Raw genomic sequence first — 25,000 nt, forward strand, 5'->3', positions numbered from 1 at the left:
GACCTTTGCCTAGAAAACATCTTTCTGGCACAAACATCATTTCAGTTCTTTTTTTTTCAGATGTTTTCTGATTGTTGGGGACAGAAAATGCTTCATTTTGTTGTGCCTTTGTTTTTTTTTACACAACATTTGTGATGCAACCTGTAATAATTTTCTGTGTGTTTTTCCTGAACTGGTGAAAGTGTGAGCACAGGATTGTCCTTTAACTCCTCTTAGTGAAGACACGTGTGTACTGAGAGAGAGTTCCACACACGTGACTGGACGACGACTGTGATTGGATGTAAGGTGTAATCTCTTGCTATTTCCATCTCCCCCTCATTCTCTCACTCTTTCTCTCTCTCCCTGCTTCTCTCACTCTCACTGTTTTTCTCCTTTTCCTCCTTCTCTCACTCTTCCCTACTCTTTCTCTTTCCCTCTCTCCACTCTCCTTCCCCATTCTCCCCCCCCTTTTCTCTCTGCCCCTCTCCCTTTGACCCCTTCTCACTCTCTTACTCTCTTTCTCTCTCCCTCTCCCCCTCTTTCTCTCCCCCCCCCTCGGTCTCGTTCTCTCACTCTCTTTCACTCTCTTTCTCTCTCTCCTTTCTCTCTCTCCCCCCTCTCCCTGTCTCTTTCTCTCCCCCATCTCCCTCTCTCTTTCTCTCCCTCTCTCTGTCTCTCACTCTCTCCTCTCCCCCCTCTCTTTCTCTCACTCTCTTTCTCTCTCACTCTTTCTCTCTCTCTCCCCCCTCTCCCTCCCCCTCCCTGTCTCTTTCTCTCCATCTCTCTCTCTCTCCATCTCTCTCTGTGTCTCTCCCCCCTCTCTTTCTCTTACTCTCTCTCATCTCTCTCTCTGCCCCCCCCCCCTTCTCTGTTGAGATATTCCTAACTTCATGGTGAATTTAAGTTCATTAAGTGAACGGTTAGGGTTTTATCTCACCTTGCCTGATTTGGCCACCGCGTCCACCTCGACCTCTCTGGCTCCACGGATGAACTTGGTGATGACGACAGGATGCTCCTGTGATAGAGAGACAGAGAAACTCACAGCGCTGATACACTGCTAGCAATGATACATTCTGACCTCATGCTCCATATCAAAAGAACGAAACATCAATAATTAGGATCTAAAGGAACAGGAAAGGAAACAACAAACGACTTCTTCTCATATCACAATTCGTCTACATGATCTGACACGTGTACACTTACAGAAAGGCTCAAAACACAAACGGTATTGTTCATTAGAATACACTTTGTCCTGAGGGTGAAGTTTATATTAATCACTGTATACAGAAACAGAACGGATGGATGAAGGAACGGATGGATGGATGAAAGGATTGACAAACAAATTAATGGATGAATGGACGGATGGGTGGATTAATGGATGGCTGGACTGACAGACGGATGGATAGATGGACAAATAAATTAATGGATGGATGGATGGATGGATGGATTGACAAACAAATGGATGGATGGATGGATGGATGGATGGATGGATGGATGGATGGCTGGACTGACAAATGGATGGATAGATGGACAAATAAAACAATGGATGGATGGATGGATGGATGGATGTATGGATTGACAAACAAATGGATGGATGGATGGATGGATGGCTGGACTGACAAATGGATGGATAGATAGACAAATAAAACAATGGATGGATGGATGGATGGATGGATGGGTGGATTAATGGATGGCTGGACTGACAGACGGATGGATAGATGGACAAATAAATTAATGGATGGATGGATGGATGGATGTATGGATGGATGGCTGGACTGACAAATGGATGGATAGATGGACAAATAAAACAACGGATGGATGGATGGATGGATGGATTGACAAACAAATGGATTGATGGATGGATGGATGGCTGGACTGAGACGGCGGGATAGATTTACAAATAAATTAATAGATGGATGGATGGATGGATTGACAACCAAATGGACAGCTGGATGGATGGATGGCTGGACTGACAGATGGATAGATAGATGGACTAATAAATTAATGGATGAATGGTTAAATGGATGGATGGATTGTCTAATGAGTGTGTTTGTATCTTTACATTTCAGATATTTTTTCACCTATCATCATTCCTTCAAAAGAGATTAATAACCTGCTCTGAAACAGAACAGGATTTCAGGAGAGTTTCCAGAAAAACAAGAGCAAAAAGAAACAATTCACCTGGAGGTACGATCAGGTTAAAGAACTATAAATAAGTATAAAATGTTAAAAAATAGATTAAAACAAACACAGAATTAGACTAACATCTCTCTTTCCTTTGCTCTTGTTTCCTCCAACAGATTTGTAGATCTTTCTACTCTGTGGTTTCAGGACAACGTTAGTCACCCGAGTGCCTTCAGTTTGACACCTGGACCTAATGAAGAGACTGAACCAGACACTGATGTGTCTCTCCTTCGCTGCCGTGGTTAAATCGCTCGAGACGAACAGTCCGAGACTCAGCAGCTGGATCTGACTAATGAATGAAGCATTTTTGTGAATACGATGCTAGCTTGTTCTCTTTTATTTGCGCTTAAATTTGAGTAAAACAGAATAAAAAAGATCTGATTTCTTTTAGACACACCGACTAAGAGCTGAGGATGACGATGAGTTGTAGTAAAATGACAGGCTGTGTGAAGGTAGACAGATTCGTACAAGAAACACGAGTCATTACACGATAGAACTGTCACTTTATGGTTATTAGAGAAAGAGCGGTATCGTGTGTGATGGAGATTTAAAAGAAGAAAAAGAATAATCTGTTATAAGGTTAAAAGACAACCCCGATACAGGATCTACAAAAAATATGCATCTGCATTTCCTACTACAGTATATTCCTGTTTTAGGAAAATAACATATATATTTATATATATTTATATTCCACATCAAACTTACAAACAATTCCACACACAAGCATTACAAATGTTAAACTATTATACTTTTCATTCACTCACTCATCTTCTACCGCTTATCCGAACTACCTCGGGTCACGGGGAGCCTGTGCCTATCTCAGGCGTCATCGGGCATCAAGGCAGGATACACCCTGGACGGAGTGCCAACCCATCACAGGGCACACACACACACTCTCATTCACTCACACACTCACACACTACGGACAATTTTCCAGAGATGCCAATCAACCTACCATGCATGTCTTTGGACCGGGGGAGGAAACCGGAGTACCCGGAGGAAACCCCCGAGGCACGGGGAGAACATGCAAACTCCACACACACAAGGTGGAGGTGGGAATCGAACCCCCAACCCTGGAGGTGTGAGGCGAACGTGCTAACCACTAAGCCACCGTGCCCCCACTATTATACTTATGAAGCTATTTATTGCAAACGGTTGCTATGCTGTTGCTAGGTGGTTGCTACGGTATTCTAAACGGATGCTACGGGTATAGCTATGAAAATATTTATAAAGTTATTTGTGCCTGTCCAACAGCAGAAGATAATAAATCACAGCAGTCATAAATCAGCTGGTGTGACAGTAGACGTAGGGACGAGTCCCAGAAGACGAAAGACGAGTGTAAATCCGGCCCTGAACCGTGCTGTGATAGACACAAGCGTTATACAACGAAGTGTCTGTTTATTAAGTCAGAGACACGTATGCTGGACGATCCACATTACCTGAGGCTAACAATGAACAGATTAAATATAAAGCTTTCCTTTGGAATACGTTTATTTAACGAGTTTGCAGATCCAGACCCGGGACCAGCTGAGATTTACTGTATTATAACAGGTAATGACTGTTCATAGGAATTTTAGATGCAACCATAAATAACTAGAAAAGAATTATTTTTAGATTAGATTTGTTGGTAAATTACTGGGGACTAAGGTCACAGGGAACCTGGAAACTATCCCAGAGGATATCCCAAGTGAGGACATCACACACAGGGTTACACACTACAGACAGTTTACAGACGCTAACCAGACTACAGCAAATGTCTTTGGACTAGGGCAGGAAACTAGAGGAAGCGTCCAACACGTAAGCTCCTAACATACAGGGTGGAGGCAGGAATCAAACCCCCAACTCTGGCAACCCTTAGACAACAATGCTGCCCATTAACTACATACACAAGGTATATATGAGGGATATATGAGTTTACATGGGCTACGTTTCCTCCTAAACTGTTTGACTGAATGACTCTTGTGGAGCTCGATATAGGAAATCAGCTCCGTAAAAATGTATCTCGTTCGATCCATGCATTATTTACACTGTTAATGAAACATTAAATGAATCCGTTTTCCAATTAAATATATAAACAAACATTTTAACACCAGGATCAGCATCACGATATGATCCCCAAAATGCATCTGTGCTGGAAATTGTGCTAAAGATTAGCGCTAAACATGTTAAAAATGTGCTAGCATGCGTTATATATATCCCGTGTGTTGCCGATCTGGTTTGTGTTTCTTTTGCCTTGTCTGATTTGGTTCCACTGACCCTTCGCTATTTTGGAGGCTGAGGACTTGAAGGTTTAGTATTCTGACCTGCAGATGCTTCTTCCTTTGAAAAGAAAGTGTCCTTTCGGTGATATTACAGTGAAACAGCTAATCATTTCTAGCAGACCTTTTTGTGCTTCTGGCCAAATATCAAATGCTGTTCTATTGAGCGTCTAGTGCACTACGTAGGGTCTCTCACATATAATTAATGACGAAGTGAGATATATGAATAAATCTAAAACAGCAGAAGTCAGTGAGAAATGTATGGAATGTCCACTACATGAATTCCTTTGCTTAAGTCGCGCCGCTGGAACACGGAGCTTTAATGATACTCCATGTTAGTGAAAAATAAGATTCCTGCAAAGTTCTAATCAGCATCTGGTTGTTATCCCTTTTAAACAATTACCTCTGTTTTGTGGAGTCAGTTTGTACGTCCTGTTTTAAAAGTTGTGAATGTTTGTGTTTACATACTGAAAAGATGACCATCGTTAGCGGCTCACAATTTTACCGCGATACCGCCCGTGATCTTGCTTTAGTTTCAGACAAAGTAAATCGAGAGGATGTGAGCCGCTTGTGTGTCTTGACTGCAGGCAGCCGTAACGTTGTTTACTGACGATATGAAAGCGATTGAAACACTGACATGACGAATACCTGCCGTTACCTCTGCCTCGGGTTCTAGGTGTCGAACGTCGTCTTCGGCGTGAAACGGAGCTAAACCTTTTACGCTACAACACACAGTACTACACAAACACATTTGTATTACCATAGTATTACTCATTGTGTTCATTTACTGATAAAAATATCAACTCGGTCAGCCGCCCCAGCAGGTTCCGCCATAATAGTTGCCTGGGTTACGTATGTACGTGTGGGGCGGAGCTATCAAAACAGGGGTGACACCCATTTGGGTTAGGGGCGTGTTTGTTTTGGAGATTTCAAATGTCAACATTGGCTTTCAAACAACGTGCACCGCACCTTTAACACTAATTTTGTTCCTGTCAAAGTCTTGAAACGATCGCTGATGAAGACCCGACCACAAAGCTGACTGATGCAACAGTAGTTCAAAGATGGCATGATATTTTACACAAAAAGTCGCTGGTAACAACAATTTCTGGTTAAAAACAACTTCTTGTCACACACACAGAATGTCTTCACAACTTCTAATTAAAATTTTCCAGCACATCTTCCTTGCTCCATCCCAATGAATTGTGTTCAATAACTAAGATGATTCATTAGTGTGTATTATTAGCTGTCTAGGCATGTGGTCACCTGAGCGTGACGATCACACATGAAGTCTCTCTTCCTTTTCTTCCTATTAAGCTTTCCACTAGATGTTGGAGCGTGGTTTTGGAGATTGGTGTTCAGTCAGCACCAAGAGCATTAGTGAGATCAGACACTGATGGTCTGAGGTTCAGTCGGTTCCAGTTCATCCCAAAGGTGTTCATTTGGGTTAAGTCAGAGTCAGTGTCTCGGTGAAGGACACTCAAGGTCTTAAACTCCTTCACAAGCAGTGTCTTCATGAAGCTCAGGGGCTTTGTGCACAGGAGCTTTGTCATGCTGGAACACGTTTGAGCCTCTTAGCTCCAGTGAAGGGAAAATGTAAAGCTACAGCATACAGAGACATTCTAGACAATTGTGTGCTTCCAAGCACATATGAGTGTGATGGTCAGGGGTGCACATACTTTAAACCATAAAAGGAAGGGGGGGCTTAAGATGGTATTTATGAAGAAGTTTGAGAGCGAGAGATAGAGAGAGAGGGAAAGAGAGAGAGAGACAGATAGAGAGAGAGATAGAGAGAGAGACAGTGACAGAGAGAGCAAGAGAGAGAGAGAGACAGATAGAGAGCGAGAGAAAGAAAGACAGAGAGAGAGACAGTGATAGAGAGAGAGAGAGAGAGAGAGAGAGAGCGAGAGAAAGAGAGACAGAGATAGAGAGAGACAGAGAGAGAGAGAGAGAAAGAAAGACAGAGAGAGAGACAGTGATAGAGAGAGAGAGAGAGAGAGAGAGAGAGAGAGAGAGAGAGAGAGAGAGAGAGAAAGAGAGACAGAGATAGAGAGAGACAGAGAGAGAGAGAGAGACAGAGAGAGAGAGAGAGACAGAGACAGAGATAGAGAGAGACAGAGAGAGAGAGAGAGACAGAGACAGAGAGAGGTTAATAAAGCAAAGACAGAATGACAAAGCGAAAGATAGCAGGTTATAAAATGACAGACGAAACAACAAACCTCCAGACGACAGGTGTGAGAGAGGTGGAGAAAGAGAAACGAGTCAAACAAATAAAGAATGCCTTCAAGTCAGAGGAGAGATAAACGCAATGTAATTGAGTGCAAGCTCTGTCTGTGTATATGTGTGTGTATACGTGTGTGTGTGTGTGTGTGTGTGTGTGTTTACCTTGACAGCCTAATCATAATTGTTGTCTTCAATACATTTTAATATTCTATATTAATATAATCTTAATATATATATAAAGATCCTGCAGTGTCTTCACAGCCACATTCACACCAGACTGAACACATGTCTCTTAGTGTAGAGAAATCCATCCCTGGAGAAAAAGGTTTTTGTCTACACTACTGTATAATAAACCGCTTTACCTAGACGCATTGCAACATGCACGGAAATAAACTGCTGAATTCACATAATAATAATAATAATGATATTTTTGTGAAAGCTTCATTCAGAATTAAACGTCTACATGTTAATATAGTGAACACGTTACTATCAGAAATGACTGTGGTGACTGAAATATTACTAAACAATATAAACTATTTTCTAAGGTTTTAGTCTCGAGGTCTTTGTGTAATGTGCGTTGGCTTTGGATTTGTTTTGTTTCTGTCTCCACCTTATTGGTTAGTTGCCATAAAGTGTGCACCTGTTGTGTGTTCAGTGCTTAATTAGTGCAGCTGTTACTTTGTCTCAGAGAAAAGTGAAGTCTCGTGTTTGCTGTAACAAGAGACAAGACAAGACAAGACAAGACAAGACAAGACAAGACAAAGATGAGATCAGGTGATAGATCCTTTTTCACTGCATACATTCATTCATTCATCTTCTACCGCTTATCCGAACTACCTCGGGTCACGGGGAGCCTGTGCCTATCTCAGGCGTCATCGGGCATCAAGGCAGGATACACCCTGGACGGAGTGCCAACCCATCACAGGGCACACACACACACACACTCTCATTCACTCACACAATCACACACTACAGACAATTTTCCAGAGATGCCAATCAACCTACCATGCATGTCTTTGGACCGGGGGAGGAAACCGGAGTACCCGGAGGAAACCCCCGAGGCACGGGGAGAACATGCAAACTCCACACACACAAGGCGGAGGCGGGAATCGAACCCCCAACCCTGGTGGTGTGAGGCGAACGTGCTAACCACTAAGCCACCGTGACCCCCTTGTTGTATACAATAAAACAAAATTTACAAAAAAACAAAAAAAGAAAGAAAAAAAAATACACTCTGAAATATTTAGGGGATTGATGTCATCTCATTATACATCACAGACTCTGTTACACTTGTGGCCTACAAACATGGCCACCATGAACTTGCACTCCAGGCAACCATGTGCAATCCCACTCTGTTTAATTATTTGGGTTTGATTCAGCACTGTTTAAAAGCACCTGTGCTTCAGTTGAGAAGTAAAAGTTCAGACCTCTCACGTCCATGACTTTTCCTCCTGTGAAGCCGGTTATCGGTCCAAGTATCGCTGTAAGGATTTGACTGGGGGGGATAGGAGGCAAATGTAACACAGAAACCACTTGGACTCAGGTGAAGGGTGATTTATTGGTGCACCCACGTGGTAATAAACCCCAACGCACTGTACAGTATAAAGTAATAAAATAATCAAAAAAAAAATAATAAAGCTGTACAGAATTTATACTATATACAAGATATTTACAAGCTAGTTCGACGACGACGACGACGACGACGACGACGACGACGACGACGACGACGACGACGACGACGACGACGACGACGACTTTACTCCGTATACAGCCTATAAACAATAACCCACACCGACGGCCTGTGTGGGAGACATTTTATACTCTTAGTCCCGCCCCTGGATCTAACCATTCTGAAATTGGTAGAAGGTTTTCTCCTCTGACTGTAGAAACATACATTCATCACTTGGCAACAAAATATACATTAATGAAAACAAATGAGCACAAACACACAATTCAACACACACGTCAACAACCATTACGACTTTAAACACCAAAAACAATACATTTTTATACAGGCATGAACTGGTGACCCGTATGATGTCACACCAAAATGGCTGCTCAGCACGGTAAGTGTATAAAAGTCCCAGGTTGTATATTGCACAGGTTTGCTTCAAGAAAATGGAAACTTGTGTGTGTGTGTGTGTGTGTGTGTGTGTGTGTGTGTGTGTGTGTGTGTGTGTCCCAGTTCCAGTCCCAGTCCCAATAAATGATAGTAGATAAAAAAAATCTTGTCTGTGCTTATTTCGAGTCACAGTGCCTTAACCTCCTCTTGCACTGAACCTGTTCAGGTAGCTGTTTATATCCTGAACAACCTGTACAACACACTAACTTACTGTTTGTTGATTCCTATATTCCATTTCTTTTTTGAACTCAAGCCAAGAAGCTTTGTCATTTCAACCATATACTGTATCGCTCACCGTGAAATGAACCGTCTCTCCAGGATCATAGAGCTACACAGAACAACACAGAGCTAAGGATTTACTGTAAGTTCTCTGAGCCAAATAAAGTGCATCCTGTGGAACCTGGTGCAAACACCGTGAGACAAAAAGACCATGTGATGTCGTATGTGGTGGCCTAGTGGTTAAAGTTTGGGTGCACGATGTTTGAAAGCCAGTGTTGACATTGACATTTGAAATCACCAAAACAAACACGCCCCTAACCCAAACTGCAATCTGCTAATATCACACAAATGCACGCTGAACACTCTCTCCGCCCATATTGACAAGACACGCCCCTTTCTGCTCATTGGCTACACGTTTGTTTTGTTTTTGTTTGTTTGCCGGCCCAATGCAGTTTTCCGAAGCGTTTCTCAAACGATAGAGACCCCACCTTTAATGTGTTGGTCTAACGATCAGGCGATTATGAGCTTGAATCCCAGGTCAACCAAAGAACCACTGCTGGGTCCCTGAGCAAGGCCCTTAACCCTCAATTGCTCAGTTGTATAAGATCTAAATCACCCTGGATAAGAGTGTCTGCTAAATACAAAAACCAGCATGTGAACAGTTTCATATGGGTGGTGCTGTAGACATGGGTATATATTGTAAGGTAAACTTTTATTGTCCCCAGTAGGGAAATTTGTCTTGGGCCATCACCCATGCTGCAATCATACAGTACACACATTAGACAGATACAATACAAGCAGAGTGTGTACGAGTGTGTTTAAACTATCCCTATTTTTGTGACACTCATAATAAACAATCTGCATTTGTATTCTACCTCTGAGAATTGTACGTGAATGTATTTTGATTACTGAAATGTGTATAAATGTGTATAGGCCACATGACATGAAGCCTTTAGAGCAGTGTTACTCATTGCGCTGCTCGCGAACCTCCTGCTGCTCGCCAAGCATTAATATGCGGCTCGCACGGCAGTAAATAATACGATGATAGGATCATGTGGTTAAAATTTATTTTTCATTTAAATAACATTAAAAACAATCAGGGAAGCATAGAAATACGAATGTGCTCTATTACAAATAATAATATATATTTATATATATTATTTGACTCGTCACTGACTCACTGCGTTCTGCACAATAGCCAGTTTTTGGCGGCCTGCCAGAAGCTAGTTTGTGTTTCATGCTAGTTAACAACTTGTGTTTACTGAACACACACGGACTAAAAAATGGATCGATTTCTTATCAAACAATCCCGCGCACAAAATGAACAGCAACAAAGCAATGTGACAGTGACAAAAGAGGTAACTGATGTGGAGCATGCGTCATCCGCAACTCGAGTAATTATTGTATTGCAATATTGTACATTGTATTTAAGCAGATAAGCGATTTAAGACTGAATAACTTGGCATACTTTGAAGTGGCTCTCCTATTGACTTTGTCCTATCAGTGTGGCTCACATGAAAAAAATAGTGAAGACCACTGATGTAGAGGATTACGGCATGTTGTATAAAGTTCTGAGTCCTGTTTTTCTGCTTCCTGGTCTTTCTGGTTAAGGTGTTGGATTTGCTTTAACACAGTGTGTTGCATTGTGTATCTGTGGTTTTAGTAAAATAAACGTTACACTGTCAGGAAAAGGTTTTGTACTTTGTCCATATACTGAACCGGTGACATAAACACGACCTTTGACTGATTTAATGATAGGAATCTGTAAACTGTATCTTGCAAGTCATTGGCTATAAGATTCCTTCAAGTCATCAGACGTAAAAAAAAAAGTCTCACCTGGGACACCTGCGTCGCCTCCTCCAAGAAGCGCTTCATTTCCTCGTCGCCGTAGGCCACGTTCATCGCAGAACCGCTGACACCGGGGGAAAAAACACAAGAAAAACACTTCTAATATCTGCTTTAACGCAGGCGTGTAAATGCGTCGTGTGTAAATTAGCCCTCGGGGAGATTCGGTGATACGACAACAAGATGAAGATGAAGGGAGAGAAACCAAAAAGGAGGGAGACTCGGGTCAGCCAAAACTTCCAGCTCTTCAGATTCAGCGAGTTTTCACACAAAAACAAACACTTCTTTGTCGAGTTTTGAACTGATTACAACTTTCAGCCAACAGAAGCAGAATTTTGGTAACGTGAGAAACAAGAATTATCAGCCAAAACTTTCAGCTTTTTTTTTTTTTTTTTTTTTTTTTGCCTGAAAGGAGATAAAAGTTTCTTTTTAAGTTTTTTTTTGTTCTACTCAAGTATAAAAAAAAAAAAAAAAAAAAAAAAAAGATTTTTGATGCCAAATGTTTCATTTCATATCCGTTCATACAGTCTGACGTGACCGAGGCGTTCGATGCTGAAGACGAGCCCAAGCATAACACAGACAAATCCCATTGTTTTAAAGCTTATAAATGTATTTGTGTTAAATTTTGTATAAAGGTTTGTCTAAAAAATGTTTGCTAATGATTTCCATGTTACCTTACTGTAAAATCTCCAACTACAACAAAGACGACTGTAATAATGCACATAAGTTGCTCTAAAAGACCAGAAAACTTTTCAGTACACACACACACACACACATATATATATATATAACTAAATTATTCAGTGATTTTTTTTTCTTTCCCAAAGCTGCCCACCTACACAAATCCCACAAAGCCTCCATTCTGCTAGTCAGGAGGAAATGGCCACGTTGGCAGAAATCTGATGGGTTCAGATTTAGTCCCTTTGTGCTACAGCCTGAGGTTCGTCTGGAGCATTATGGGTAATGGTGGTGTGGTGTTCGTCGAGTCTCAGGTCCGTCAGTAGACAGAACAACGGTGCTAAAAGCGCAGGTCTGTCAGGAGCGGTGCAGTCGGTATGCGGTGCGAAACGCGATCAGGAAGGTTTTGTTAATGTACAATGTATTACAGATTGTGTTAAAGCTGGTGGTTACAGAGAGACTTCTTCAGGTAAAGAAAAACACCAGTCCCTTTTATAACACCCAGACAACTAATTGTTCTATAATTATTGGCACCCTGGCCCTGTTATTTGACACATTAATTCATTCCAGTCCCAATACATTAAACATATACAGTATAATTGCCTCAATTAGGGCTGAGATGGTCCAGCGGTCAAGGTGCTGGATTCCTGATCAGAAGGTCAGGGTTCGAGCCCCCAAGCTGCCTGAGACATCAACGTTGGGTCCTTGAGCAAGATCCTTAACCTCACCTGCTCCAGGGGCACCGTACTATGGCTTAACACTGCGACTGACCCCATAATCTGGGATATACAAAAACCTGGGGGAAGTCGTGGTTAGAGAGTCTGAGGTTAGAGAGTCTGACTCCTAACCCTAAGGTTGTGGGTTCGAGTCTCGGGCCGGCAATACCACGACTGAGGTGCCCTTGAGCAAGGCACCGAACCCCCCAACTGCTCCCCGGCGCCGCAGCATAAACGGCTGCCCACTGCTCCGGGTGTGTGTTCACGGTGTGTGTGTGTTCACTGCTGTGTGTGTGTGCATTTTGGATGGGTTAAATGCAGAGAATGGGTCACCTTACTTAACCGTATGTCACGTCACTTTCATACACCTTCAGTAATTTACTCATAAAGCTAACTTTAATAAATAATTTATTTTACTCACCTTAAAACGTAAGAGGGCCTCAGGAGGCAGGGGTAACCCACTTGACCGGCGAACGTAAATGCGTCTTCCTGAAAGACACACGATGATAAATCAATTGTCAGGCAGCTTTGTTCTACACAACATCCAATAACACACAACAGGAAGTAGATAGAAAGAGTGTGTGTTTTCATATCAGGACAAGTTTTCGGTGCGTTACGTTTACAGTTCGAGAAATAAGATGCCGATTACAGCAGTCTGTATTTATCTCCAAAAACTTTCTGTTTTGTCCTTGACGTGCCTCGGCTCTTTTCCCGAAGCAGGGAAAAGTCTATTAAAACGCAGTGCTGCCGTCTCTCTGTCCGACCGAAAGAGCCGGCGTGGCTAATGGACACGACGTCTGCTCCTACAAAACACAACACGTTTCAGCACTTTGAGTGTCTGAGGCTCTGAGCATTCAGCGCATCTCAGGAGGATCGGTGAGCGTGTGTTGTGCTGACGGAGCTACAAAATGCACAAGCGTTAAAACCGGAGCCAGCCTGTGGAACAGAAGTGTTCGTATGCTTGACATGAGTTGTACAGGAAACAGCAATTTTATAAAAATAAATAAATAAATAATAAAAGGTGGTGACCGGGTGAATGGATAAAGTAGAGCTGGACTTAAATGGAGAGAGATGTATCTCGTTAATGCACGATGATCTCGATGTATGATGTTCGGGTCTGTAGGACCCATATTCATAAACATCAATAGTTTTGGAAAACTTTGCTTCCTTGTAAATTTGTTGATTTTTTTTCCACTCATAATTTGATTTTCTTTTTTTATTACATTTTATTAAAAAACAACAAAAAACGAGTGGCACTTTAATTAAAAAATGTGATGTAATAAAGGTAAAGGGCAAATATTAACCATATATTAGAGGTCTTCTCGGGTGTGTGTACCCGAGCTGAAGTGACCCGAATCACTTTTTAACCGAACCCCACGTGCATAATTTATTTATTTATTTAAGAAAGACCCGACCCGAGACAAACCCGAAAAAATTACACCCGAGTCCGTCCCGACCCGACGGCATTTTTTTTAACCCGACTGGACCCGAATGTTGCAGAACTCTACACTAAAGTAACCGCTACAGCGTGGATTCAAAATAGATTGACAGGTCTGTTTCCACGAAAATTAGCTTACCGCCAGTCACACGTCGCCAGTCACACGTCGCCAGTCACACGTCGCCAGTCACACGTCGCCAGTCACATGTCGCAAGCGGTCTTGGCAAACAGAGGACAGGTTGGAAAAGGACTCGAGTCGACGCACACACACGAGATAAAGTAGCAAAAACACATTCATTTTAAATTACCCGAGACCCGATCGGGTCGGACCTCGGGTTTTCGGATCTAAGTGGACCCGTGAAGACCTCTACCATATATGAGGTTTATATTGATTGTAATTGGGATGAAGTAAACATCTGTAGAGTATTTTAACATAAAATTTTTGATTGTGTTGAATTAAAAACCCAAAAATGCAGCGGGTCAAACAGACCCACGAACACCGGCTGAGTAACAAACATACGAACACCATACAAGGGTTAAACCATCTAGAGATCGTCTTACAGTTTGCTGTTAATGCTGAGATTCATATGTTAAGCTGTTGTTTATCTGACATTCTCAACACCTGATACTATATGCTTTTCATTTTAGTCAGAAACAATGTGCAATAATTTAAGCTGTAGTTTAGCAAATATGTTCTTACAGACGTTTACGTCTTTAAACGTCCTATCAGTCGGGCTCTTAACCCTCTCTGGTGCAGGAAGGCTGTATCAAAGCTGCCCCTGTGCTCTGAGAGTTAATACTGGGATACGCAAAGGAAAGAAAAGGAATTCCACTCTGCTGTAATACTCTGTGTGACAATAATAAAGTCTTCTAATTGCTTCATCTTGTGTTCATTCATTCACTCATCTTCTACCGCTTATCCGAACTACCTCGGGTCACGGGGGGCCTGTGCCTATCTCAGGCGTCATCGGGCATCAAGGCAGGATACACCCTGGACGGAGTGCCAACCCATCGCAGGGCACACACACACACACACACACACACACTCTCATTCACTCATTCACTCACACACTACAGACAATTTCCCAGAGATGCCAATCAACCTACCATGCATGTCTTTGGACCGGGGGAGGAAACCGGAGTACCCGGAGGAAACCCCCGAGGCACGGGGAGAACATGCAAACTCCACACACACAAGGTGGAGGCGGGAATCAAACCCCCAACCCTGGAGGTGTGAGGCGAACATGTTAACCACTAAGCCACCGTGACCCCTACTTCACCTTGTGTTGTAATACTTTATTTTATATGTATTTTTGGATGAATATGATCTGTCAGGACTCAGCCCGGGCTTTGGCCACGTGCTTTTGTTGATGTTCTGTGTTCACGTGTCTGCCCCGCCCTTGGCTCTTCCTCCTCTGTTGTTGTCCTGTTATGTAATCTGTTGTCTAGTCTGTGTCCCTGTTTCGTATTTTTTAAGTTATTAACCCTGTTTATGTTTACGCTATCCTGCATTTGGGTCTGTTTTTATCCCCGCGTCACTAACAGGATCAGCCTCTTATTGGTTTTGTTCAGGTGATGAGTTCATTAAGGCGCTTGTGTTTTAAGTGATTTAGTTTACTGCTTTTTCTTTCACTCAGATTTGAAGCTTTAACTGTTTATGTTTTACCACAAGTAGGTAATAGTCTAGAGTTAAGCAAGAATGCTATAATAACTCGCTCTTTCTCGTCAGGGTCTTTAAAGATGCTTTGAGAATCGATTCTATTAAAGAACTAAAGAAAAAAACATCTTGTCAGCTCTGAATGTTGTGTTGCATGGGCTCATGATGGTGTACATGACGGTCTCACCAGTGAGTTCAGGGCTCTCCATGGTGCCTGAGCCACTCCCAGCTCATCCAAGACGCTGGAGAATATAGACCTCTCTTCGGCCCGGTGGATCTGCAGTGGCTCTGTACCCAGAATCTTCACGCCGTTCAGGTGCAGTGGCATGGCCAGGTTGTTTGGGATCTGCCCTCCTACTGAGACGATGCAGCCTGTACATTCCTGTAGAGGAAATAAAATAACAAGGTCAGGACTTTTTCCACAAGTGATGCAAGTTTTTCTCTGGTTGTTGTGGCCAAATATGTTTGATTGTTTCAACATTTGCGATGCAACTTGGTTTTTTGTGCCTTTTTTTTTTTTTCCCAGAAACCTACTTGAATTGGTGAAATTTCAACCGGTGGAGACACAGATGGAATGTGTTCTATGATGGCTGTACTCAAAGACTTTGTGTTGTGATGACATGATCACATGATGCGTCACAGACCAAATCTGTGGAAATCCTGTGATTCTGAAAAATTGCAAGCTCCTCCTCCTAACTTCTGTGTTCACAAAATCATGAAATCCTGGATGTATTGGCAGCACTAACTTCAGGAATTAGACCTTTTTTATAATTTACTGTCTTATTGTGTGCTCTTCTCTATCATTCGTCCTTTTGCCAATGATAGACTTTTCCATTCCTCCAATCCTCCAATCGCTCTCGTGGCGCTCGTGTGAGAGTTTGACTCTCGAGTTAATAATTCTGGGTTCAAGTCTCGGGCCGGCAATACCACGACTGAGGTGCCCTTGAGCAAGGCACCGAACCCCCAACTGTTCCCCGGGCACCACAGCATAAATGGCTGCCCACTGCTCCGGGTGTGTGTTCACAGTGTGTGTGTGTGTGTTCACTGCTGTGTGTGTGTGTGCACTTTGGATGGGTTAAATGCAGAGAACGAATTCTGAGTACGGGTCACCGTACTTAGTCGTGTGTCACGTCATTGACGTCATTGTCTACTGTAATCCCATTCCCATGTAGGAATTCCGCACCCCTTTCCTTCCATCTGTTTGAGCCATCACTCTGCATTCCCATGGCAAGGCAGGAGCATGCACATCCACTTTGTTATTCAAGTGCAGGTTTTGGTGTATCCCCACTCCGAAACACTGAATTTCCCTAAACCCTCCAAATGCCCCCATTCCCCCCGCTACTGTCCAGTTTTTACACCTTCCTGCTAACGCACTCCTAGTAATTACCCTGCTACGTCATCTGGGAATCTGACCATCCACGGAACCGATTCATAATAAACTCTCACCTCAAATAAAGAAATGAATTAAATAAACTCTTAATCACCTTGCGATCTGTTATTACCATTCGTACCGGCTTAGAACAGGAAAGTAAAAGTCAAGGGGGTATCATGGGGCACACGGAAACGGAGATCTCAGCCGGAGAGGTGGTTTTACTCTAAACGTGTCTGGATGCGATCAGGGCTTTGCGGTCTCTATGGAGATGGAGAGTCAAGATAATACCAGCTTGCCTTATGTCCCGAAGCAGCTCCTGGTGAGTTAATTGCTCGTAAGACGAGAGTAGCGGGTTATTAGCTGCACAGACATTAATCAGAGATCGCTTCTCTGTGAGATCCTTGGCGCTTTTATTTTGAACACACTTCACTTTAATGGGGTTTTACTGGTAGGCTGATGATAGTCGGACTCTCGTGGTTTAAAAGGTCAGAGCAAAGCACTGACACGGGACTACAAACTGTAGAAGAAAAAGAAAGACTGGAGGATCTGGGGAAAAGGTTTCAGCTGTTATGTTCAGCTCCGTGTATGTACTTGAGAAATATTTCTTTTTCTGACAGATAAAGAATAGTCCAGTCCTCTATTGTTGTTTTTAATTTTTTTAGTCTTGTGTTTCTCAAAGTCTAATTTCATTTCCAAGTGAAATATTCTATTGTGTTACTTTTACTTTCTTACATTAAATTCTTCATACATTTGTAGATTTAAGTATTTGGAATCTTGACCATTTTGTCTGAATCAGAGTCAAAAAGCTTTAGAACAACTGCAATCCTCCTGATGCATTTGTACTACAAATGAGTGTACTGCACTGTACTGCACTGTACTGTACTGCACTGTACTGTACTGTACTGCACTGTTCTGCACTGTACTGCACTGTACTGTACTGCACTGTACTGTACTGTACTGTACTGCACTGTACTGCACTGTACTGTACTGTACTGCACTGTACTGCACTGTACTGCACTGTTCTGCACTGTACTGCACTGTACTGCACTGTACTACACTGTACTGCACTGTACTACACTGTACTGCACTGTACTGTACTGTACTGTACTGCACTGTACTGCACTGTACTGTACTGTACTGCACTGTACTGCACTGTACTACACTGTACTGCACTGTACTGCACTGCACTGTACTGCACTGTACTGCACTGTACTGCACTGCACTGCACTGTACTGCACTGTACTGTACTGCACTGTACTGTACTGCACTGTACTGCACTGTACTGTACTGCACTGCACTGTACTGCACTGTACTGCACTGTACTGTACTGCACTGTACTGCACTGTACTACACTGTACTGCACTGTACTACACTGTACTGCACTGTACTGTACTGTACTGCACTGTACTGTACTGTACTGCACTGTACTGCACTGTACTGTACTGCACTGTACTACACTGTACTGCACTGTACTGTACTGTACTGCACTGTACTGCACTGTACTACACTGTACTGCACTGTACTACACTGTACTGCACTGTACTGTACTGCACTGTACTGCACTGTACTGTACTGCACTGTACTGCACTGTACTGCACTGTACTGTACTGTACTGTACTGCACTGTACTGCACTGTACTGTACTGCACTCTACTGCACTGTACTGCACTCTACTGCACTCTACTGTACTGCACTGTACTGTACTGTACTGCACTGCCCTGTACTGCACTGCACTGCACTCTACTGTACTGCACTGTACTGTACTGTACTGCACTCTACTGCACTCTACTGTACTGCACTGTACTGTAGTGTACTGCACTGTACTGCACTGTAATGTACTGTTCTGCACTGTACTGTACTGTTCTGTACTGCACTGTACTGTTCTGTACTGCACTGTACTGTTCTGCACTACACTGTAATGTACTGTACTGCACTCTACTGTACTGCACTGTAATGTACTGTACTGCACTCTACTGTACTGCACTGTAATGTACTGTTCTGCACTGTACTGTACTGCACTCTACTGTACTGCACTGTAATGTACTGTTCTGCACTGTACTGTACTGCACTCTACTGTACTGCACTGTAATGTACTGTTCTGCACTGTACTGTACTGCACTGTAATGTACTGTACTGTAATGTACTGTTCTGCACTGTACTGCACTGTACTGTAATGTACTGTACTGTAATGTACTGTTCTGCACTGTACTGCACTGTAATGTACTGTACTGCACTCTACTGTACTGCACTGTAATGTACTGTTCTGCACTGTACTGTACTGCACTGTAATGTACTGTACTGTAATGTACTGTTCTGCACTGTACTGTACTGCACTGTAATGTACTGTACTGTAATGTACTGTTCTGCACTGTACTGCACTGTACTGTAATGTACTGTTCTGTACTGCACTGTACTGTAATGTACTGTTCTGTACTGCACTGTACTGTTCTGCACTGTAATGTACTGTTCTGCACTGTACTGTACTGCACTGTAATGTACTGTTCTGTACTGCACTGTACTGTTCTGCACTGTAATGTACTGTTCTGCACTGTACTGTACTGCACTGTAATGTACTGTGCTGCACTGCACTGTTCTGCACTGTACTGTACTGCACTGTACTGCACTGCACTGTACTGCGCTGCACTGTACTGCGCTGCACTGTAGTGCACAGTTCATACTCATCTGCACACTGTGGCTCAAGTGGTTAAGGCTCTGGGCTGTTGATCAGATGATTAGGGTTCAAGCTCTAGCACTACCAAGCTGCCACTGTTGGGCCCTTGAGCAAGGCCCTTAACCATCTCTGCTACAGGGTTGCTTTATCACGGCTAAGGATACTGTATGTGAACAAAAGCATTATACTGTGCTTCTAGTCTGTGTGTTGTACTGCACCAACCATTTATGGTTTAAATAACAATTAAATCTTGTTAATGTCTAAAGTCTATCCAAACTCAACTTCCCATCCCACATTGCAACCTACATCCATGGCCACACCGGACTCCTCTTCCCACAATGCACCTTCACTTAAAGGTTCAAGGTCAGCCGTTTCCTGTTGTCCCACTCTGACTGCTCACCTTTATTAAGCACTTTTTGTTCCAGTCTCATTATGAAGGATATGTTCCTTTGTTCCTCTGGTGTCCTGTCATTCTCAAGCCTTTTATCAGTTGTCGTTTATCATGGTTGTTGTTTATCATGGTTGTTGTTTATCATGGTGGTTGTTTATCGTGGTTGTTGTTTATCATGGTTGTTGTTTATCATGGTTGTTGTTTATCGTGGTCGGATTCCTTTTGCGGTTCGGTTTTGATCGAGTTTCTGTTCGTTGATCGCCTGGGCCTTGCGTGTTTACTGAGTTTTTTGTATTTTTTTATTGTCTGCTACTCCTACATCTTCCTACAGTACATCTTATGTTTTTCTTTGTCCTGAGCAGCAAAAAAGGTCATAATACATACTACATTCTATTCTTTTGAGAATCCACTAATAAACACAAATACTTGTGGGCTCTACAAATGAAACAACATTTACGATCTAATATCTAATCAAGAGTTTATCACACTGCTCTTAACCCCGGTTTGTCGTTCTAAACCGCTCTTTTACCCCCCGTGTAGGGGAAGGTTTCACACATGAAATTTAGAATCAGGGTTAGTACGGCTTATTCCTCTGGGTTATGACACTCTGCTCTGCAGCAGGATCGGCACGGCTTTTACGGTATTAACTCTGGACTGCGGTGCCAAACGTGTACAGTATAAAACAATGTACAGTGTACACCTCGTATCATGTGAAATATATGGGGGCATATGGTAGGCTAGTGGTTAATTTGTTGGGCTACCAATCGTAAGGATGTGAGTTCAATCCCAGGTCCACCAAGCTGCCACTGTTGGGCCCCTGAGCAAGGCCCTTAACCCTCAATTGCTCAGCTGTATAAAAATGGGATAATGGTGTCTGACAAATGATGCAAATGTAAATGAAAACCAGGAAGAAGCACCAAGTAGCAAAAAACGGCTCGGAAGACAGGGTCAAGCGGCAGAACTCTGACCGTCTGGTCGACTACACAACAAACTCACAAAGATCAGAAAGCTGTGAAAGATAAGAAGACCTGCTCGGGTGTAGAAGTAGAAGGACAGACCTGAACGTTGTTTTCACTGATGTGAAAGCGTGAGTCGTTGCCTACGAGCAGTGTGAAACGCCACGTTCTGTTTACCAGGAATGAACTATTTCACTTGTGAAAAGCCCTAGTATGCATACTGTATTGCCTGTGCTGGTGTGACCTTTGACCTCTTACCTCCTGATGATCGATGTCCAGGATGCGCTCGAGCGTCAGCTCCTCGAAATAGAGGCGGTCGCACTCGTCGTAGTCGGTACTGACCGTCTCTGGGTTGTGGTTCACCACCACTGTGCGCTTGCCCATCTGTCTGAGGGCTCGGATGCTGGACACGGCACACCAGTCGAACTCCACGCTGCTGCCTGGGACACAGGAGAGAGTCGAAAGTCCAACATGACCTGTCCCTCTGATGTACTCGTTCCTAATCCTGTCTAATGTCGTCACTCCCAAAGAGAACCTCAACATCTTCAGCTCGGCTTCCTCTAGCTCTGACTCCTGTCTCTTCTTCAGTGTCACTGTCTCTAAACCATACAGCACGGCCGGTCTCATCACTGTCCTGTACACCTTCCCCTTGATTCTCGCTGATATTTTCCTATCACACAGAACTCCTGACACCTTTCTCCACCCACTCCAACCTGCCTGCACTCGCCTCTCTCTCCATTACTCTGGACTGTTGACCCCAAGTACTTAAACTCCTGTACCTTCTTCACCTCTTCACCCTGTAACCTTACTGTTCCACTTCCCTCCCTTTCATTCACACACATGTACTCAGTCTTACTACGACTGACTTTCATTCCTCTTCTCTCCAGCGCAAACCTCCACCTCTCCAGGTTTTCCTCCACCTGCTTCCTGCTCTCACTACAGATCACAATGTCATCTGCAAACATCATCGTCCAAGGAGACTCCTGTCTGACCTCCTCTGACAACTGGTCCATCACTATAGCAAACAGGAAGGGGCTCAGAGCCGATCCCTGATGCAGTCCCACCTCCACTTTGATGTCCTGCACCACTCTGACACACCTCTCTGCTACTCCTGACTTCCTCATACAGTACCACAACTCTGCTCTTGGCACCCTGTCATACGCTTTCTAAACTCGAGCAGTTAAAGTGTGCAATTTACTGCAGAAACATTTTCTAGTCCAAATTATTGGTCATCCAAATACCACCGAGTGGCTCATGCCTGGTGCCCAAACCAATAATAACCCAAACTACACCTCACCTGATGGAGCTAGTCGAGGGTTTTTAGGAGCACACCGATGTCTGAGCCATCTGCTTAAAGATTATTAGTTTACAGCGTATGCGTTCGAAGTTAATGCAAACAGCCAGCATGCATTCTTTTTTAAAACCCTTTTCCATTTGACTTCCTGTCATCACTGTCATGTTACAGCAGCTGAAAAACCACAACGTGTAAACTCCTCTGTCCTGAAGACTTCCCCATAGTGGAAACTTACTAAAACTGGAGACTCCTTCACTAAATGTGTGTGTTGTGCTGAGAAGAAACCACCAGTCACCTCTTGCCCAATGGTGGATACAGCAGCAGGGGGCCAATACGTTGTGCAAACAGACCAATTACTCACCAATGTGATAAGGGCCACAGCCTAAAACCATCACACTCTGATCGCTGAAGTCCAGATCATGTTCCTAATGGAACAGAACAAGTAAGTGCTCAATAAATCTTTAATAGTTAATAATAATATTAATATTAATAACAACAGAAATATTACCAAACACACAGGTCACCCACAGAATTCATGCTTCTGTTGTGTGTACTTTATTTCACACAACGTGCTTTACAATGAAGAAATCCAATATTGCAACAATTAAACAAATACAATAAAAAAACAATTTTTTTAATTTGTATTTCTGTTAAATCTGAAATTGTTTAACATTTTATGCTTTTTTTATGATATTTGTGATATTTTGTGTGTGTATTTGTGCAGTTATGCATTTGTGTGTGTATTTGTGTGTGTGCAGTTTGGCATTTTTGTGTGTGTGGGCATGTTTGCAGTTATGCAGTTTATTTGTGTGTGTGAGTGTGTATGTGTGTGAGTGTGTTTGTGTGTGAGTGTGTATGTGTGTGAGTGTGCAGTTATGTGATTGTGTGTGTGTGCGTGTGTATGTGCGTGAGTGTGCAGTTATGAGTTTTATGAGTGTGTTTGTGTGTGCATTTATGTGATTTTGTGTGTGTGTGCAGTCATGTGATTGTGTGTGTGTGTGTGTATGTGTATGTGTGTGAGTGTGCAGTTATGAGTTTTGTGTGTGTGTGCGTGTGTGCAGTTATGTGAATTTGTGTGTGTGTGTGTGCAGTTATGCAATTTTTTTTGTGTGTGTATGTGTGTGTGTATGTGTGCAGTTTTGCCTTTGTGTGTGTGTGTGTGATTTTGTGTGATTTTTTTGTTTGCGCATACATTACCGTTTCTATAGCAACAGCTCAGTCACAGCTAATATGGTAGTTATTCTGTACAACTGGATTAAAACATATTTTCTTACGTATTTGTGTGTGCAGTTTGGCATTTTGTGTGTGTGTGTGCGTGCGTGTTTGCAGTTATGCGGTTTATGTGTGTGTGTGTGTGCAGTTATGTGATTTTGTATGTGTGTGTGTGCAGTTATGTGAACTAACCCAATCTGTTTAGCCTAAAGGTAACTAGAAATGGATAAAAAGTACGACGTGTCATTCTTGAATAAACAAAAATACAATCACATGTAAACCGATACGGAATAAAAGAGGAAGCCTTTCAGTACGTGCTGTTAAAGTCCACTTCATGATGATTATGTTCTCATAATAACACTGTAGCACCAGCATCTTCTATTGATTGTGCAGTAAGTACAACACAATGAAGCTGTTCCTCACACTGCTGTAATACATAAAGCTCTTCAATAACGTCACACCTGACCATATAACATCTCGACGGTGTCTCACCTGGCCGTGGTAGGTACAGTACAGGTAGTTAGTGACAGCAGGATATTCTGCAGCGAGCGTGTCGATCTGAAAAACACAGACGTTCACGTCGTTAGTACGTTAGTACTTTCATTAAAAAAAAAAGAAAACTCAGTTAAACTCAGAAAGAAAATCTCAGTGAAATGAACGTAATCATTTTTTTGTTTGCTTTTCAAAGCCCGGAATAAAATCTCACACCTGAGATGAGAATCAAACTAGGGCTGGGCGATAAAACGATAACGATATGTATCGCGATAGACACGTGAACGATATCAATAAAAAATGTGTTCGATAAAACGGTCGATATTTTTTATTCTTCGTCGGAAGAAAACAGAGGTTGTGAAGCAAGTTTGGTTGCATTAATAAAGGCACTCGCTCTCTGGTAACCTAGCAACGTTGGGAGTGACACGCTAACAGCCAATCACGTAACGGTATCATGTTTGGTTGCGCCGTATCGATGTCTCGTGCCGGTCTGCTGGATTCTTCTTCAGTAACCGGCGACTGATGAGCAGGAAATGAGCCGCAGCGAGCGAGGAAAAGTCAGCGCGCCAGTACGGCAGTTTTTTGGATATTATAAGTCTGACTGTAGTCACACCAACGTTGTCTGCACATTATACAAGACCGTTTCTCTATGTTTATATTTAACACTTTGCACTATTTTATTACACTTTATTAAACATTTCTTACATTTTCTTACATTTTGCACCTTAAATGTTAAGAGATAATTGTTAAGTGTTCATTGTGACTTTAGACTCATGTTTACATTATAATTATGTGAGTTTTCCTGCTTGTTGACATTTCTGTCTTAATAACTGAGAGGATTACGATCAGAGGAAGGTTAAGTTTAAAATAAAAAGGTTTACATCTAATATATTTTTCTCCTGGTCCTTATTTTAAATGGTCATTAAAAAATATCAATAATTATCGATATCGACCGATATGAAACACTGATATCGCGATACAGTTTTCAGCCGTATCGCCCAGCCCTAAATCAAACCCACAACGCTGGTGTTTTACACTCATCACAGTACCACAGCACTGTGTTTATACTTGTGGGTCAAATCTGCACCTGGTTTACGTTAATAGCACCTGATCAGATCACACTCACTCTACATCAGTCAATCGAGTCATTAGAAACCAGTTTAAATGAAGTTGTGGCTGTAACTTTGAAAGGCTGTTGATCGGCCCTGCGCTCTCTCGAGTCTCAGTCACTGAACGTTTGTTGGCAGGAAGTGAGCTAAGTGAAATCTATACGCTGGTACTTGGTTGCTCAAACGCT

General features: G+C 42.7%; 1 protein-coding gene across 1 annotated transcript in view; it reads right to left on the reverse strand.

The window, feature by feature from the left end:
- Positions 1-25,000, reverse strand: part of cps1 (carbamoyl-phosphate synthase 1, mitochondrial) — a 102,192-nt gene that overhangs the window by 31,154 nt on the left and 46,038 nt on the right. The window contains exons 23-29 of the mRNA XM_060877118.1: positions 23,704-23,769; positions 22,361-22,424; positions 20,964-21,145; positions 15,504-15,698; positions 12,643-12,710; positions 10,819-10,894; positions 917-994 (exon numbers count right to left, since the gene is read on the reverse strand). Coding sequence (XP_060733101.1) covers positions 917-994; positions 10,819-10,894; positions 12,643-12,710; positions 15,504-15,698; positions 20,964-21,145; positions 22,361-22,424; positions 23,704-23,769 — 729 coding nt within the window. The remainder of the gene's footprint in view (positions 1-916; positions 995-10,818; positions 10,895-12,642; positions 12,711-15,503; positions 15,699-20,963; positions 21,146-22,360; positions 22,425-23,703; positions 23,770-25,000) is intronic.

The sequence above is a fragment of the Tachysurus vachellii genome, chromosome 8 (genome assembly GCF_030014155.1).
Source record: "Tachysurus vachellii isolate PV-2020 chromosome 8, HZAU_Pvac_v1, whole genome shotgun sequence".
Lineage (NCBI taxonomy): Eukaryota > Metazoa > Chordata > Actinopteri > Siluriformes > Bagridae > Tachysurus > Tachysurus vachellii.